This window comes from Myotis daubentonii, chromosome 2 (assembly GCF_963259705.1).
Source record: "Myotis daubentonii chromosome 2, mMyoDau2.1, whole genome shotgun sequence".
NCBI classification, from domain to species: Eukaryota; Metazoa; Chordata; class Mammalia; order Chiroptera; family Vespertilionidae; genus Myotis; species Myotis daubentonii.
Window position 1 is genome coordinate 46,236,792 of NC_081841.1, and position 19,743 is coordinate 46,256,534.

The window sequence follows — 19,743 nt, forward strand, 5'->3', positions numbered from 1 at the left end:
GAACCCCCCCATAAAAATGAGTTCGTGTGTCACCTCTGACACGCGTGTCGCAGGTTCGCCATCACTAGTGTATAGGATGATGTTCCAACTAAGTGAGCCATACTGGCCAAGGCAAGTCTATGACTCTTGAAGCTTATGCTCTATAGCAGACAATAAGGAAGGAAACTAATATCTACAAACATTTCAGGGAAATTTATAACCTCTGTGAAGAAAAGTGAAACGGTAAGTGATAGTGTCAGGGGTAAGATGCTATTTTAAACTGGGAGTCCAGGAGAAGCCATTTTAGAGAAAATCTACATTAAACTTTTTTTTTTTTTAAAGCAGGCAAAGATGCGGGGGAAGAACATTCCAGGCAAAAAGAACAGCACATGAGCAGGGAATCAGTTTGGTGTATCTGAGAAGAGTCAAGGAAGCCACGCATCCGTATCATATAGGCCTTTGTAAATCATTGTTAGGATTTGGATTTCACGCTGAGGTGCGTGAAAGGAGAAGCTGGTAGGGTCTGTGAGAAAGCCAGGAGAGAGTGCTGTCCTCAAAGCCAAGTGAAGAAAATCGTTTCAAGAGGAAGAAATGATCAACTGGGCCAAATGACTGAGTCATCAAGCAAAGAGGGTAACAGACCAGTGGGAGTGGCAAGTGGAAATGGTTATTAATCCCGGAAGTAGAGCATTCACGGCAGCAGTGGCACTCAGCTTCACTGGAAGCAGGAAAGCACAGGTAACACGGCTAGAAAATTCTTTTAAAGAGTTTTACTCTAAAAGGGAACAGAAAAATAGGGAATCGGGTGATGTCAAGGAAAGTTACAATTTCTTTGTTTTTGTTTTATTTTTTTAATGTGGGTGCTACTCCAGGCTGTTTGCATGCTAATGAGAATGATGCAGTAGGAAAAGAGTATTTATGACGTCGAAGAGAAAGTGGATAGTACAAGGGCAGAGACCTCATGTAGGTGAGAGGGAATGAGATGCAAGTTACAATGGAGGGTTTAATTTTTGATAGGAAAAATAAAACTTCATTCAGTGAAACAGGAGGGAGGGAAAGCAGCAGATAAAGACGAGTTATCCAGTATAACTCCTGGGGCAGAAGTGAGGTATTTCTGTTTTCTCAGTTAAATAAGAACAACCATCAACAGAAAAATGAAGAGAAAGGAAGTGCTATATAAGGTTTGAGGAGACTGGAAAAGGTATGCAATGGTTGTATCAGACAGTTGCAGGGGAAAGTTACTAAGGAAATAATACAGGAATGCTGGACAATGCCGACGGCCCTATAAGATGGCCTGCCGGGAGCCGGTCCATCCTTGCTGTTTCAAGGGACCTGGCATATATGGCATACGGTTCTTAATATGTTTGCTCACCTTCTTGGCGCTGTGTTTTAACCAAGGTCACCTCTCCGAGAAAGGTTGAATCCCCAGGTAGGGATTTTCCCCTGAAGTTAGGGAGGGAATAAAACCCCTCAACTAAGTGCCAGGCGGGTAATTAATCCCTTTAACTACGAACAATCATGCTTAAACTACATAATCTTTACTCCCTGGAATGGAGATAAGAAACGCCCTAACCTTTGTAATAGAGATTGATAGGATTGAATCAACTGGTATAAATACAGTTGTAACAAGACAGAAACACTCAGAACTTAGAACAGAACCAAGAGAGACAGAGCCTAGGCACAGAACCTACACAGAACGTTCTCTAGAGACAGAAGAACTTCGCTGGAGAGAGCATGCCGGAGGATCCTGGAGAGGGACTGGCCTCGGAGCCTAGAGACAGAGCCTAGCAGGAGAACATGGCAAGGGATCCTGGACTGAACCTGACTACAGAGATTGGCAGGAGAACCTGACTGGAACCTGGACACTGAACCTGACTGGAGAACCTGGACAGAGCCTGGCTGGGGAACCTAGCGAGGGAACATGGCTGCAGAGCCTCGCTGGAGATCCGAAGCAGACCCTCTCTGGAGATCGAGACCAGAACTTGGCTGGAGATCCTGGCTAGGCTGCTGATCAACTGAACACTGTCTCCGTGTCATTCCTTCTTCACCGACTCCGTCCACGCCTTTGGGGACCCCTGGACCTGCTGGGGTTGGACCCCGGCAATGGCCCCCAATGATCCTCAGCATTTAATATTTAGGCTCCTATATAATCCCCTCCCCCAGAATGTGGCTAGACTTATTGAGTCACTTCTAACAAACAAAATGTAGGAACAGTGATGACATGTCACATCTGAGGTTAAGTTATAAAAAAGCTGTGGCTTCCATCTTGGGCACTTGCTCTCTAATGAATTGTTTACTCCAGGGGAAGGAAGCCAGCTGCTATGTCTTGAGGCAGCCCCATGGAGAGGCTCATGTGCTAAGGAAACAAGGCATGCCAATAGCCACATGCGTGACCTCAGAAAGAGATTCCCATTACCTCCAATCCCCCCCAGACAGGTCTTCAAGATGAGACCACGGACTGGCCAACCACTTAACTGTAACCTCATGAGAAGCCCCAAACCAGAGGCTTACATCTAAGCTGCTGTGAGATAATTTTTGTTGTTTTCAGCAGCTACGTTTGGGGGGTAATTTGTTATGCATCAATAGATAACAAATATAGCCCACTTGAGATTTGTGGTCATACATTTAAAAAAAAAAACAGTGAGTGCAGTTACAAGTGTAAAGTAAAGTAAGATAGCAGAGTTATGTGGTTTTCTACTCATATGTGAAAGGATGTACAAGGATACCAAGCAGAATGACACACAGATGACCCCTAGAGAAGAAGTGGAAGGGATGGGGAATGGGGATGAACTAAAGATGCATTTTCAGCTTTCATGTATATGTTTCTGTATGATTTATTTATAATCAGCTTATATTCATCCTTTTTGTGTGTAATCAAAAATAAAAGAGAAAAGGAAGGCTTCTTTCTCATAATATACTACAGAATACAGGCAAAATAGTTTATCGGGGAAGAGCCAAATCACAGTTTGATCTGCTCTGGTCCTTGGAATTCTCTACGGGGCTGGAAGTACTTACTCTGGAACATTAACAAGGGCAAGGGAAAGCCCTGAGACCAAAGTTAAACGGTTATATGCAGATGCCAGGCTTTAGCCCCTGGTAAGGTGTTAGTATTCCCATTCCTACGTAAAAATCCAGATGGCTCCTCTGCTCAAGGTCCAGAGCTCTGTGGCTGCTGGCAAAGCATGCTGGGAGCTTTGGCATCTATCACGCAAGTCTGTTTCACTTTTCTCTGTGTGAAAACCTTTAGAGGCACAGGGATAAAAGACATCGTATCATTTAGGTGTCAACTACTGTTAAGTTAGCTTCTCCAAGGCTCTCATTGACTTTGTCATTTTAGCCACATTATTCTCTCAGGCTGTTACTCCATGAAAGTGTAAATACAAATGGAAAAAATGACTTTTTGAGATCTTTTTTATTCTCCATTCCTGTGCCTACATTTGATGGCAAATCCTTCCAGTGTGGGTGGTTTCCCTGACAATTATTCACTCGGCTCTGCCTGCTGTTTAAAAACTGTGCCCCTTGACAGAGGGTACAGACAAGCAGAGTTGTTTGTCAATTCACTGAAATGGATTCAAAATTAATGGTAAGTTGTCTATATATAGAAAACTCTGATTTGCAAATAGACGGAACAGCAGAACAACTGAACCACCAGTAGTTGTGACATGTACTGACCACCAGGGGGCGCATGCGGAACATGTGGGCGTCGACAGGAGGTGGCAGAGCCCGGAACTTGGTGGGCATCGGCCATGACAGGATGGTGGAGCAGGTAAGTGGGGGCACCAGACCAAGGCGAGCACTGGTTGCTGTCATTGGGGCAAGCCTCTGGTGGTTACTGAAAATTCTTTGCTCCCGTGCACCATCTGCTGCCGGTGTCCAGCACCGGTCCCGATCGCCCCTGCAGGCATCTCCACCTCCCCCTGCTCCTGAGGGGCGATTGGGACAGCAGCTACCACTCACACTTGCTGATGGCACCAGCTCTGCTTGCACCCGCTGCTGGTGCCAGCCCCTTTTGCTCTGTGCTGTCAGCGGGTGCGAGCAGGGCCAGCACCCTTACTGCGTGGGAGCAGCAGTGGTGGGAGTGGAGTTGCTGGCAGACAGGGGACTGGGGGCCGCTGTGGGAGGGTCCGGGTGGGGGCATGGAGGATGAGCCGAGACCCGCCCCTATGTCCACCACAGCCTTGTGGCCCACAGTTCCTTTCAAGGTGCATGAATTCATGCACTGGGCCCCTAGTCTATATATATATATAAATGCCTAAGTGACTATTCAACCATTCAACTGGTAGCTATGACATGCACTGACCACCAGGGGGCAGAAGCTCAATGCACAGGCATGGAAACATGGAACAAACTGATGAATCTGAGAGGGAAGGGGGGAAGGGGGAGAGTGGGAAGGGATTAACCAAAGATCTTATATACATACTACAGGCTTGGTGCACAGATTTGTGCACCAGTGGGGTCCCTCGGCCTGGTCTGTGCCCTCTAACAATCCAAGACCCCTCAGGGGATGTTGGCCTGCCAGTTTTAGCCTGATCCCCGCAGGCCAGGCCGAGGGACCCCATCAGTACACAAATCTGTGCACTGGGCCTCTAGTTTAGTATAATCTGGTTGAGTTTTCTGCTCCTATTAGACTAAAATCCTCTTTCAAGCAGGAATCATACCTTCTGTATTCAACATGAAACATTCACTAAACATCTCTTACTTTGCCAGGCAAGTGATATGTTATCATGTACTATGTATATTATATTTGGCTATATCACTATCATGTCCCTATTACCCCCTTTTTCTCTCTATGCTGCTTTCCCCATCTATTTTTCAAGATTTTCTTGGGGGTCCTATTTTGGGGGGCAATTCCAAAATGTATCTGATATTATGGGCTTATTCATTCTAAAACACACTCAATGGTTGCAAATATCCATAAATAATTGGTTTAGCGTCACAAATTTTAATAATCTAAAAACTGATTATCATAGTTAGCAAGCAAAAGTTAGATTTTAACATGTTTCCAATCACTGCCGTATAAGCACACAACAAAAATCACCAACTTAAACGTTAGGTCAATGGCAACTACCTACACCTTACTGCAAATTCCTCAGGTTCAAGAGGAGTTTTAAACTCTAGGTCCTCTCCTGAACTGACCTTCACATGACTCTCCACTGGGGGAAAACATTCCATTGTCATGGTAGCCGTCTCTGCACTCACAGTGGTACCATCCAGGCAGGTTAATGCAATTGGCCCGGCTGTCACACTGAACAAAGCCATCCGAGCACTCATCAATGTCTGTGTGGAAAGAAAAAAAAAAAAGGGCTGTTATACACTTGCTGCTTTTATCTCAAAGAAACAAAGATATTCTATTAACATTTTAGCACCAGCAAATCCTAAAAACCGAGGACACATAAGATTGTGAAAGTCCACTTTGTTATTGGAAGCTGTACAGAAAAATTGTAGTGGTATTAGTAGAGGAAAAACATCTAGACAGCTTCTCTGTTGCAAAAGTCATCCTGCTGTAGAAAATGGAAAGAAATTATCTGTGATGGTCATTAGTGCTGCTCACCAAGTATTTCCAGCTCTTCTGGACACAAGCTAGGATTGCCCCGGGACTTCCTAAAGCTAATTAGGGAGTGACATGTGTCCCTGCTACGCAGAGCCTTGGAGATGCAGTGTGTGATTCACATGTATATTTTCCCCATCACAATGACCAGCAATGTTCTGATCAGCCGCAGTTCCCTAGTGAGGATGATGTGGGGCACCTTCCTTCTCTATTTGAAATGAACATGCAGTATAAGCAAGAAATCCACCTGTTTGCACTAAGCCACTAACATTTTAGGGTCTTTCATTACTATCGGCATACCCTATTACAACCTCATCATCAACATATGGCTATAGCATTCATGCATCAATATCCTTTAAATTTCTGTCACTATGTAATGGGTTTCCCATATATTAGCTTATTCAACCCTCAAAAAATATCTTGCCAAGTAGATAGCATATCAGACAAATGAAACAAAATGAGGTAAAACAATTATATGTGATTTAATGAAGATCACCTATATGTTCACGGCTGCCTGCAAGTAGACACAGACTAAAATTGGCAAAATTCCCTACACAAAGAAAGGTATGTATCTTGAGTCTCATATATTTCCTCCAGTGGTTTATTAATATTTCCAAATATTAGGAGCCCTTTATTCTCCTGGTTCTATTTGCTAAATAATGGGAACAACCAACCCCATCCAAGTCTCTTCCTTTGATCATAGAGGGAAAATTCCTAGAGTTGACTTGCAGAGTGTCCCCTTCCTCTCACATATCTCTGGGTTCTGGGTGCTTTGGGATTGACTTGGACCCTAAGTGATCTGATGGCACTGCACCACGGTACTAGTAGCTGTGAAAATATTCACATGCACTCCTCTCCCATCTTCTAGCCTTGTGTTGTGACTGAAGACTCTGACTGCAAAGGTAGAATAGCATTTTCTTCTATGCTTCCCACACCTGCGTCACAGTTCCTGATGCAGTGACCACCACGATGATGTCCCTCGTGTTGAAGGGAAATCCAGCTGTTATTTAGAGTCCTGCACCCCAGACGATCCACTCCAGCTCAGCACAAACTATTTCCTTTCTAGTTCAGTCTCATCTAACTCCAAATTCTTGGAAGTATATGTTCCTTTCATTTTCTTTTCCTATGTTCAATTTTGAAAGAGACAATTTAAAAATATATATTTTATTGATTTTTTACAGAGAGGAAGGGAGCAGGATAGAGAGTTAGAAACATCGATGAGAGAGAAACATCTACCAGCTGCCTCCTGCACACCCCCTATTGAGGATGTGCCCGCAACCAAGGTACATGCCCTTGACCGGAATCGAACCAGGGACCCTTCAGTCCATACGCAGATGCTCTATCCACTGAGCCAAACAGGTTAGGGCAAAAGAGACAATTTTTTTAAAATAAATGAATAAAGTTGTGTGTGTGTGTTTTTTTAAGCGAAATAAGCCAACATTCATTTAGTTCTGATAAGCCCAGAGTCCCCACACTAAAACAAGGCACAAACTATTCTCTTAGATTAGGTAATAGGCCAAAAAATAGATATCTTATATTATTGCAAAAGTTTAACATTATTTCTGAACTCTGGATGTTTTGTCTCTGTGGTTCTTCTTCTGAAGAATCAGTTCTTCAAGGCAGTTGTTCCCACCGTCCAAGTAATTCCTAGTGAGCAAATTACCTAACCATTGACTTCCTGACACATGTGGATTGCTTCCACTTACTAAGGCCTCATAGGTTTTATGAAACAGCCTATTTGTATCTCAAAGGCCTCCCTAACTGATGAACCTCTGATTATAAATGGGACCAACATCCTTTGCGCATTCAGCTTTACATGGTCTTTTCTTCTAACGCAAATGATGCAGAAAATTGATTATGTCATTTCTTAAGTGCATGGACAAAAGAAAATAGGTTGGGATTTAAGCTTTAGAAGTGAGTTTCTTGGAAGAAGGCCAGAAGGGGTATGTTTAGAATATCTCATTTTAGAACAATTTGGTCATTAGTGTTGGTGATTTGGAAGTAGCTGTTAATGGAAGAGAGCTTTCTCCACTGAAGCAACTCTTGCATCTATATTTAGTCCTTTAATTTAGCCCCATTTTCTTGCCTGAACACAGTTGCAGAGTTACCTCAGATCCCATCACACACACACACACACAGATATATATATATTCAATTTATTTTCTCTCATCACTCTTGTCAAACACAATTCCTACTCCTATACTGCCTCATCTCCAACTTCTTCAACTTCTTTTTATTTACAATACTAGATGCCCGGTGCACAAATTCATGCATGGGTGGGCTCCCTCAGCCTGGCCAGTGATCGAGGCTCATTGGGGCCATCTTGCCCAATCCCAATCGGGGCCGATGGGGGCCAGTCGGCCGGGGAGGGTCTATGGGAGGATTCCGGGGCATGTCCAACCCTCTCACCCAGTCCCAATTGGCCGGACTCCAGCAGCAATTTAACCTACTGGTCGGAGCATCTACCCCATGGTGGTCAGTGTGTGTCATAGCGACTGGTTGAGCGGTCAAGCGGGTGAGCGGTAGACCAAACGGTCAACCGATGGGTCGAACACTTAGCATATTATGCTTTTATTACATAGGACTAGAGGTCCGGTGTACAAAATTTGTGCACTCAGGGGAAGAGTCCCTCAGCCTGGCCTATGCCCTCTTGCAGTCTGGGACCCCTCGAGGGATGTCCACCTGCTGGCTTAGGCCCGCTCCCTGGGGGATCAGGCCCAAGCTGGCAGACAGACATCCCTCTGGCAGCCCGGCAGCCCTCAGGGGATGTCCACTTGCCAGTGGGGAGCAGGCCTAAGCTGCAGTTGGACATCCCTAGCGCTGTTGAGGAGGTGGGAGAGGCTCCCACTACCACTGCTGTACTGGCAGCCATCAGCCTGACTTGTGGCTGAACAGAGCTCCCCCTGTGGGAGTGCACTGACCACCAGGGAGAAGTTCCTGCATTGAGCATCTGCCCCTTGGTGGTCAGTGTGTGTCAGAGTGACCAGTCATTCCCAGTCGTTCTGCTGTTAGGGCCAATTTGCATATTACTCTTTTATTATATAGGATAGAGGCCTGGTGCATGGGTGGGTGCCGGCTGGTTTGCCCTGAAGGGTGTCCTGGATCAGGGTGGAGGTTCCGCTGGGGTGCCTGGCCAGCCTGGGTGAGGGGCTGATGGCTGTTTGCAGGCTGGTCAAGCCCCCTTAAGGGTAGGGGTCCCCACTGGGGTGCCTGGCCAGCCTGGGTGAGGGACTGATGGGTGTTTGCAGGCTGGTCAAGCCCCCCCCCCCCAGTGGGGACCCTCACCCCATGGAGGTTTGGCCAGCCTGGGTGAGGGACTGATGGCTGTTTTCAGGCTGGCCACACCCCCTTTAGGGTGGGGGGTCACCCCTGGGGTGAGTAGCATTTTCAGGCTGGCCAAGCCCCCCGGTGACGGAAGCTCCCAGCCTCTCCTTTTTTTCTTTTTTTTAATTTATTCTGGGGTTTATTTACCTTCTATGATTGAAACTTTGTTGCCTTCAGTGGAGCTCAGAGCCCGCCGGGAAGCTTGGCTTCCTCCATCACTGGGGCAACCAAGCCTCCTGCTCGCTTCAGCTCCATGGCTGCCGGCCACCAATTTTGTTGGGTTAATTTGCATATAGTTGCTCTGATTGACTTGTGGGCGTGGCTTAAGGCATAGCAAAGGTGTGGTCAATTTGCATGTTTGTCTTTTATTAGATTAGACAGCAACCTCCCTTGATCTATAAATATGCTCATTAAAAATGAATAGAAATGTTTTGCATTATATTACTCAGTATTTTGAAGACTGAGGATACAACATTTATGGGCCATATGTACTTTCATATACAGTTTGAATATTATTTAGAAGATGAATACATAAATGTATGCATCACTTGTTAATTTACTATTCACTATTTACTGCATGCCAATTATGGGCCAAGTACTTAGTGGTGGGGAAACAACATGCACAAACCAGAAGTAATTTCTGCCCTCACTAGGTTTACTATCTATCTCAATTATCCTTATTTTTTTTTTAATTAAATTTATAAAAATCTGAATTTACATTCATGTAGCACAGTGTTTCCCAACATAGTCTATATCTATCACCATTGGTATAGTATTAGGTGATAATAAGCAAATCCTTTATTTTAATGGCTACATATTTATATCTCTGAATTATTTCCATATAGCAAGTGATACTAATAGCACACTAGCAAAATTTAAATTTAAAAAGGGAGAGGGATTACAGAAAGATTATTAAATAAATATTGGCATATGAATATGACAAAAATTATGAAGGGATATACAAGTGACTGGAGTTTAGAAAATGGCAAGATATGGAACACTTATTCACATTTCAGAAAAATTTTCTGAGTAATTCTTTTTTTAAAAAATATATTTTATTGATTTTTCACAGAGAGGAAGGGAGAGGGATAGAGAGTTAGAAACATCGATGAGAGGGAAACATCAATCAGCTGCCTCCTGCATACTCCCTACTGGGTATGTGCCCGCAACCAAGGTACAGGCCCTCGGTCGGAATTGAACCGGGGACCCTTGAGTCCGCAGGCCAACGCTCTATCCACTAAGCCAAACCGGTTAGGGCCTGAGTAAGTCTTTAGGTAGTGAAAGGCCTTAATTTATTTAAAATATGACTCAATTTACAAAATATACAAGGATATTGTATAGGATAGATTTGTTAACTATACATGTGTTATAGTTCAAATTATATACTTGCTATCTTATAGGATAGTAAAGAAAAACTAGAAAAATATATTTGCTTCATTTTATACTTTCATGTTCCTTATAATTTTGATTTCTTTATGCAAACTTTCGACCTTGGTGAAAGACCATTTAAAATGAAAGTTTGCTTGAATTGCCAAAGCACACACTTCTCACCAGAAGGCAAGTTTGTTTGGCTCATGGATCTTTTTTGAAGTCAGAGATAAAACAAACAGCCTCATCTGCAAATCATTTGATGTACTTAGTTGCTCAGTAAGTATTTAGCAAGTAAAAACTTGCAATCTGATCCACAATTTAAGATTTCAGTATTTTTTCCCACACACAAATGTGGATATTACTGAGTTATAACTATGGATGCAGACATACGCTTTACATATTGTGTAATAACAGAAAACAGTAGAATTTTTTTTGAAGATTTTATTTTTTGGGGTACTTTCTTTAGGTCAGGTAAAACCAAAATTTCTATTTGAGATAAATATACAGAGAACAACAGACCTAGGAGAGAAAATTATTATTTTATTCCACATATGAACTATCAACTTTGAACATATTACTTTCCAAACTGAATAAAAGTATTCAAAAAGAGAATACAAGAGTGTATAAGCTCAGATGACTCAGTCTATATTATAAGGATCTAAATTTTGTACTCTGTAGGCACATTACATAAACAACTAAAAATAAGTTTTATGAAAAACTATAATTTCATTACATATTATATCTTAGAGAGGAACTAGTTCCCACTTCCTGAGGGGCAATTAGAACATTTCCAGTAGCTACATTTAGAACAGCCAGCTAGTGATGATATTAAGATGCTGTCCCAAAGCACAGAGAACCTAAAATCCAAAAGATATTTAGCCATCCAGCAACAGCCATCAATAGCAGTCAGACTCCAGGGATCAGAATAGACTTAGGTAATAAAATTGGAAGGCACTGTTGAGGATAGATTTTCTAGAAAGCACATATGTTTTGAGGCGATCATCCAAAACAAACCAACAAGCAGAAAAACAAGAAGGGAAAGGGTATGAACACAGAGAAGCTCACACATTTCCGAGTCTTGCTTCCTTTGTTTCCCTCTGGTGTGGGGATGAAGACCTGCTACAGTGGCACCCAAACTGGTGGCTTCAGAGGGAGCTACTGACAATGGCTTTTTACCATAGATAGCATTTAAAGGCCCACTTTAGAAAATGACAAAATATTTCTTTGTAAAATTAAATGCAGTTATAAAATGAGATATGTGAGTGATAATCTCTCATGCATAAGTGATTTGTATTGTAACAACATAATTAAGGACAACAAAAAGTGTGCAAATGCCTAGAAATATCCATACCTAAACTAGACCCTAATCATTAGTTTAGCCTGCACCCCTTTAAAGCTAAGAGAAACTGATTAGTTGCTACTCTATATGAATGAAAAGAAAATCCAATTTTTTCAAGTGAGCACATTATTTTTAATGGCAAAGTCAAATAATAAGTGCCATCTTTCATACTGTTTATTATTAATAAAAACCTGGCATCATTTCTCATAAAAATAGTACTTGAACTATTTACATAACTATCCTATGCCCTGGTAGTTAAATTATATTGATGAACAGTAGGCAAGTAAACATCCTCAAAACAAATTAATCAACTTTTAATTATCCACATGTGGATTATTTGCTTTCTAGATTATCTGCAGCATTTTTTTTTTAATCACAAGGTCATTTCCCTCTCTCATTTGTTCAGCTTGTGGGGTATCTGCTTTCAACATTTAGATAGATGTGAGTGCTCAAGGAATGCAAACTCATTTGAGCATTATAGTATTTGTAATAACTATAGAAGATTTAGAAATAAAATACTGTCCAAAATTTTATAAGACTGATTTCTCAAATGAGCATTTTGAAAATAAAATATTATCAACATATGTAAAGAAATGTTTAAAATCATGATATACTCTTCACAAGTGGGGTAATGACATTGTAGATTTAGTGAAAATTTTCATTACTTTGTAGTTCATAATTAGGAAATTATTGACTGATCCTTAAAAAAGCACAATATAATGTCATCATTACAGCATTTAGTCCTCCTAATAACCATATTCCTATCACTATGTTTTAGATAAAGAAGGGTGAGAGCAAACACACTGTCCAAGGTCACACAGTAGATCAGAACTCTTTCAAATCCAAGTGCAGGCCTCTTTCTCCCACACTAGGCTGCCTCTCAAAACCAACACTTGGCCAATCAGAAACAGCTAATGCTTTGAGATATCTCTGTGTATACCTTAAAGTGAGGGAAGTCCAGCTCTTCGGCTTGTTAGCTGTGTAACACTGAATATTTTACTAAACCTCTCTGAGTTTTCTGTTTCTGAACTACAAATAATCCTTCTTTCTCTCTCAACAGTTTGCTGTTAACTGCTTCTGTTAGCTGTCCAAGGCCTCATAGAAGTGATACCTGGCTCATAACAGGCGTTTCATATGTGTAAATTCCACCTCCACATCTAAAATAACCCTTCAGAGTATACAAAACATGTTCACTTGTCAGTTGATTATTTGAAAAGGAGCAGAGGTAAATGCAGTTTTACAGGTCGGGTTCAGGCCAGAGAATATCTTTTCTTCTGTGGACAATTAGGAGCTACTGAAGAGTTAAAGGTAGAACAACGTGGTGTAGGTACAGTTTGGGAAAAACAGGCAGTGCCTACATGTTGAACAGACAGGACTGGGCAAGACTAGAGGCAGTCTCATAACCTTATCAGCTGTTTTTCATTGTTTAAGAAAAAAGTAATAATGATTTTAATTAGGGGGGGAAACAGTGGAAATAGGGATAAAGAAGCATGTGGGTTTCTTTTTTTTAATGCTTATCTTAAACTAGAGGCCTGGTGCATGAAATTCGTGCACTGGGCAGGGGGGGGGGGTGGGGGCGGGCAGTTTCCCTCAGCCCAGCCTGCACTCTCTCCAATCTGGGACCCCTTGGGTGATGTTTGACTGCTGGTTTAGGCCTGATCCCATTGGGCAGTCGGACATCCCTCTCACAATTCGGGACTGCTGGCTCCCAACCACTCGCCTGCCTGATTGCCCCTAACCATTCCCCTGCCGGCCTGATCGATGCCTAACCATTCCCCTGCCGGCCCGATTGCCCCTAACTGTCCCCCCCTGCCGGCCATCTTGTGGCAGCCATCTTTGACCACATGGGGGCGACCATCTTTGTGTGAGGGCGTGGCAGTCAATTAGCATATTCCCTCCTTATTGGCTTATGTGCACCAGTGTGAGGGTCAATTAGCATATTCCCTCTTTATTAGATAGGATTGGTATACAAGGCTCTTTCATGTCCCCTGCATTGATATCACCCCAGTCAGGTTTACAGTCCACATGTCTCGGTACATACCATACAGAGGAAAAAAGATAAAGAGAACCTGATTTTTATGTGTGGTTTCTGGAGTATTATCATTTTTCTTCCCTTGAGAGTCTTTGCATACGGAGTCCCTATTGCCTAGAATGTTCTTCTTTTTTTCTCATCCCCTCACCCAGTTAACTATTTCTCTTCTGACTGTGTCTCATACTTCAATTAATTTCCTTGAGAAAGCCTTTCTGACTCAAAGGCTATGTTAGATCTCCTATTGCCCATTGTTTTTTGTACTTTCCCCCATGAGTTCACTGTATTTTGCCTTAACAGCAACTATCACAAGATATTTTTTGTTCTAAACTTTCAAATAGTACACTGACTTAATTAGAAAAACTTCAATTCTAGAGAAAGTCTTCCTTATCTTTCTTCCTCCCTTTCAAAAATTCCTTGAGTCTGGGCTTTTTGTCTATCAATTTGTGAATTTCTCACCAGTAAAATAAACAAACCAAAAAAAAAAAAAAATAGGGGAGGTGAAGGTCTGCATTGATTCTATAAATTGATTTTGGGAGAACTGACATCTTTACATTAATTCATACACATGATATATTTCCCCTTTCTCTAATGATTTTATAGTTTTATATTATAGTCTTAATCGGTATCTAAAAGGATGTGTTATGCATATTTTGTCCATATTTATTTCTAAAAAAATTTTTGCCTTCATTTTTTTAAACCAACTTTACTTTTTCCAACTTTACTGAGGTATTATTGACAAAATTATAAAGTGTATATTCAAAGTGTATCATGTGATGATTTGATATATGGATATGTTGTGAAAGGATTCCCCACTGAGTTAATTAACACATTTATCACTTCACATGTTTATCCTTTTTGGAGTGCGAGGGGGGTGCTGAGAACATTTAAGTTCTACTCTTTAGTAAACTTCAATTATACAATACAGTGCTATCAACTTTACTCACCATGCTACACATTAGATCCTCAGACCTAAATCCAACTTTACTGAGGTAAAATTTATATACAAAAATATCACAACAATTTCATGAGTTTTCACACGCAACCACTCCCATAACTAATATATAAAACATTTCCTTCACCCCCAAAGTTCCTAAATATTACAACAGTTTGAAAATATTAATTTGGATAGTAACTTAATGCTTGTCATTTTGAGTAAGCTACATATGTACCGAGGCTACTTCTGTATTTTTTTTAAACCACACCTTGAGAACACCTCGCAAAGTATTTAATACATTGTTACAGATTCATACACACTTGCTGAATGAATGAGAGATATTTCTGTAATATCCAGTAACTAAGTGGCAACCCCACCTTTGCGATCAGCTGGGTCAGAGGGGGGATGCAGGCAGGTGTCAGCTTGAAAGCATTCACTGAGCTGCAGTAACAGGTGGTACGATGACACTTCTCAACCTACTTCAAAAATTTATGTCAAAATGTTGACTAAATATTAAGTGGAGGAGAATGTGCTCATTGCATATAGATGTATATACATATTTTAACAGGAAGAGCGCAGGGCTTCTGATTAAAAACATTTGAAAATCTCTTCTTCCTCCCAATCTTATAAACATGCTGTCAAAATAACAAAGTTTAGGCAAACACAGATAAAAAGAAATCACCACCAGCTGGGAAAGTAAATTTAATACATATTTGTCTTTTCTTAGAAAATGGGATATAGGTCAGAGCCAAGGAAGCCACAGCCCAGTCAGCCGTGGGCAAACTACGGCCCGCTGGCCGGATCCGGCCCGTTTGAAATGAATAAAACTATTGAAAAAAAAGACCGTACCCTTTTATGTAATGATGTTTACTTTGAATTTATATTAGTTCACACAAACACTCTATCCATGCTTTTGTTCCGGCCCTCTGGTCCAGTTTAAGAACCCATTGTGGCCCTCGAGTCAAAAAGTTTGCCCACCCCTGGATATGGAGTGATGTGGTCCTACAGCTGAAGAGGGCAGTAGTCTGCCTTGAAGGAATCTGAAGCTACTTGAAATAATACCTTAAACAATAAAGAATTTAAAAAATGATAACAAACATGAGTTTAGAAGGAATAAGTAAATATATATGTCATATAAAATAAAACTGCTTGCCCTGACAGGTTTGGCTCAGTGGATAGAGCGTCAGCCTGTGGACTCAAGGGTCCCGGGTTCAATTCCGGTCAAGGGCATGTACCTTGGCTGCGGGCACATCCCCAGTAGGGGATGTGCAGGAGGCAGCTGATCGATGTTTCTCTCTCATTGATGTTTCTAACTCTCTATCCCTCTCCTTCCTCTCTGTAAAGAATCAATAAAATATATTTAAAAAATAAATAAATAAAATAAAACTGCTTGTTATAATAACATTTTATGATTTTGTTTAGATTTCTTTGTATACCTTTTCATAAAGATCTGAGGGCGGATTTTTGTCTTTATTTTAAAGATAAGACTATTAATCAAAGTATGTAATAACACTTAAAACATACCAAGCAGGGCTGCTGAGACCTGGAGCTGAGAGTAGCTGGGCGAATTAAAAGTCTAGTGATGAACAATCAACCCACCCACCTCCTCCCACCTGGAGCAGACTGCCTCAAGATAGCAATCACCCCTGAGGCCAGAGTGAATGGTTCCTTTGTAAACAATAAGTAAATAAAACATCTGAAGGAAACTAAGGCAGCTGGTGTAGGAGTTGTCATCCTTTGGAACAAAGCCCCCTGCCTTTCAGCATGTAGAGATCTCCAAGTGTAAGTAATTGGCTCCCTTTCAGTTCCCCTATTGTAAGTCTGCCAGTCAATAAACTTTACTTCATTATCAAAGCTCAAAGTCAGTGTTTCTATTTCGTCACTCTTGAAACATTAATGTGAAATCAATAAACAAGAAATACTTGGGAAAAGTTTATAACAATATAAGAGAATAACCAAGATACACCATCAGAAAAACTAATCTCGAAGGAAATAGAAAGAATTCACAGAACAGAACTTAAAATATTTCTTATTAATATCTTCAAATAGATTTGAGAGATTATTTCATCCATAAAAAGGACAGTGCTATGAAAAGAGATAATTAGAGAGTTAGAAGCAGTTCTTGGAAATTAAAAATGTGATAGCTGAACATTTTTAAATGCAACATAAGGCCTGGAAGATCAAGTAGAAATAGTATCTTCAAAAGTATAACATGGAAAATAAACGAAAAGTGTGATACAGTCAAAGCAAAGAGCATCAACCCCCAAGTACTAGCTTCTGACTAAAGACAAATTTCATACCAAGAAAAGAGAAAGTCAATGGAAGGAAAACATCTTTTAAAATAATAATAATTGAAGAACTTTCCATAGGTCTGTAGTTTTGGGATTTAAAGGCCCCAGCAAAGTCTCCCAATAATAGTGACATGACAGTCAATACTCAGTGAAGGCTTTCTATGTGGCAGCCACTGTTCTCTGTGATTTACCTACCTACACTCGTTTAGTGCTGACAGCAGTCTCATGAGGAAGGAAATATTATCACTCTCCCCATTTTAAAGAGGAAGAAATATAGACACTGAGCGTTTAAGTAATTCTCCTTAAGGGTATTGAGGGGCAAAACTGGCATTTGAACACAGACACCCTAGGTACAGAGGTCAAACCCTGGCCCCATACACAACACTGTCTCACCAATGAATGAAACAAAAACCCACATCTAAACACACACTGTGAAATTTTACAATAAGAATAAAATACAAATCTGAATAACTTCCAGAAGGGAAATAACAGCCAAGCATCATTTTGCTCACTTGCAGCACTGTATGCTATAAGACAGTGAAGCAATGATTTTGACCCTAGAATTCTATACTCAGCATAACTGTCTGAAGGCAGAATAAATATATTTAATATATAATTCCACAGAAAACTTATGCACATTTTAGGCACCATTTTAAAAAACGATTTACTGATGATACAGTCCAGCAAAATAAAGGACTACATCAGTAGTTCACCACTCCTTGAAAAACTTTTCTCACTTTGCAAAGAAACACCACTTTCTCAGTTCTCCTCTTACCTCAATGGCCTCTGTATTTTGATCTTCTTTCCATATCTTAACTTTACAATCTCCAAAAGTTTGGGTTCCCCAGAGATCTATTCTCAGATCTCTTGTTTTCTATCTACTAACTTTTTCGTGATTTTATCCAGGACTAGGGCTTTAAACACCTAAACATCATCAATACCTATAGTGGATTCAATTGTGTTCCCTCAAAATTCATGTCTGCTTGGACTCAGAATGTGACCATATTTAGCAATAGGTTTTTTTGCAGATATAATTACGAATCTCAGTATGTAATCTTCTGATTACATGATTACATAAATCCAATGATTGGGGTCGTTATAAGAAAAGATGCAGAGTGAACCACAAAGAAAGTCAACATGGAGACAGAGGCAGAGATTGGAATTACATAGTCACAAGCTAGAGAATGACTGGGGCCACCAGAAACTGGGAGAGGCAAGGAGAGATTCGTCCTGGAGCCTTCAGAGGGAGCATGGCCTGACGATACCATGGATTTTGGACTTATAGCCTCCAGAACTATGACATCACAAATCCTTTATTTTTTTACTTTAAAAAAAATTTAAAATTTATTTTCTTTATTGATTAAGGTATTACATATGTGTCCTTATCCCCCCATTGCCCCTCCACCCCCCCCCCCCACTCATGCCCTCACCCCCCTGGTGTCTGTATCCATTGGTTAGGCTTATATGCATGCAGACAAGTCCTTTCGTTGATCTCTTCCCCTTACCCCCACCCTCCCCTACCGTCCATGATCTCTCATTTGTGGAATATAATGAACAACATAAACTGATGAACAAAATCAGATCCAGAGACAGAGAAGCATCGATCAGACTGAGATCATAAATTCTTATTTTAAGTTACCCAGTTTGTGGGACCCTCTTTATAGCAGCTTGAGGAAAATAATACATTAACTCATTCAAATTTTCAACCAGACGCCTCTTTTCTCTTCCAGACCTGCATATTCCATTTCTCACTCTATCTTCCCACTCAGATACCAAATAACTCCTTCTTGAATCTTCCCTATCTCAGAAAATGGCAGTACCATCAATTTTTAGGCAAAACTGTAGCTTATTTTTAATTCCTCTCTTTCACTCATATCTCTTTACCAAATCTATCAACAAACCCTATTGGCAATGGCTTCAAACTATATCCAGAATCAAATGATCACTTCCAACTCTCTTCATGCTTGCCAGTGCAGTCCATGTCACCCTCATCTCTCACTTGAGTTAATATAACAGCCTAATGAATATCTCTGGTTCCATTTTCTCCTCCTACAGTCCATTCTGATTTCATAGCAGCCAGGTGATTCTTTTAAAACATATGTCAGATTGTGCCATACCTCTGCCCTGACTCTATCTCCCATTCAGGAAGGATGTTAGGAGGGAAACAGATTGGGGAAAAGCTGTAGGGCACCTACACTATTATCAACCATTTGCTATTTCTAAGTCTGGGGACTACATTTCCCAGAAGCCATTTCTCTGTCTGATTCTGTGATAGAGTTCATCAATGAGAGGAACTCCTGAAATTCACTAGAAAGAAGCAGAGAAGAAGCCATTGTTCTTAGGAAGTCATGGCACTCGGTGTCAGTGGTTCACTCCTGGGAGCTCCGGCTTCTTTACCAGTTCTCAGGTGGCAGTCTGAAGTGATTCTTGAATGTTTTCCAAATCCTCTGGCTGTGGCCTTACAGACCTCACTCCTCCAACCCCTCCCACATCTGTAAATGCTAATTCCTAGATAAAGCTCCTTATTCCCATACTACTTATAGTGGCTGTTTTCCTGATTGAATGCAGACTGGTACAGAAGTCTATAGACTGAAGAATATAATGAAGAGGTTTTTTTAAAATAATAAATGCATGATGAAGTATTAAAGGAAAAATATTATCAACTAGAGGCCCGATGCATGAAATTCATGCAAGGAACTCCTCCCCTACCCCCTGCCAACACTGTGGCCACCTCTGCCTCGGACCCTGCCCTCCATGGCAGCTGGGGGCCTCTGCCACCTCTGCCTCCTCTGCCTCAGCCCCCGCTCACCACGGTGGCCAAGGGGCCTCTGCTGCCTCTGCCATCTCTGGCCCCTGCCATTGCAGCTTCATCTGAAAGGTTGTCCGTCCTAATTAGCAAATTACATTTTTATTATTATAGACTAG

General features: G+C 41.2%; 1 protein-coding gene across 5 annotated transcripts in view; it reads right to left on the reverse strand.

The window, feature by feature from the left end:
- Positions 1 to 19,743, reverse strand: part of NELL2 (neural EGFL like 2) — a 380,423-nt gene that overhangs the window by 22,518 nt on the left and 338,162 nt on the right. For all 5 annotated transcript variants that reach the window (XM_059682635.1, XM_059682632.1, XM_059682634.1 and 2 more), the window contains one exon: positions 5,116 to 5,256. In XM_059682635.1, coding sequence (XP_059538618.1) covers positions 5,116 to 5,256 — 141 coding nt within the window. The remainder of the gene's footprint in view (positions 1 to 5,115; positions 5,257 to 19,743) is intronic.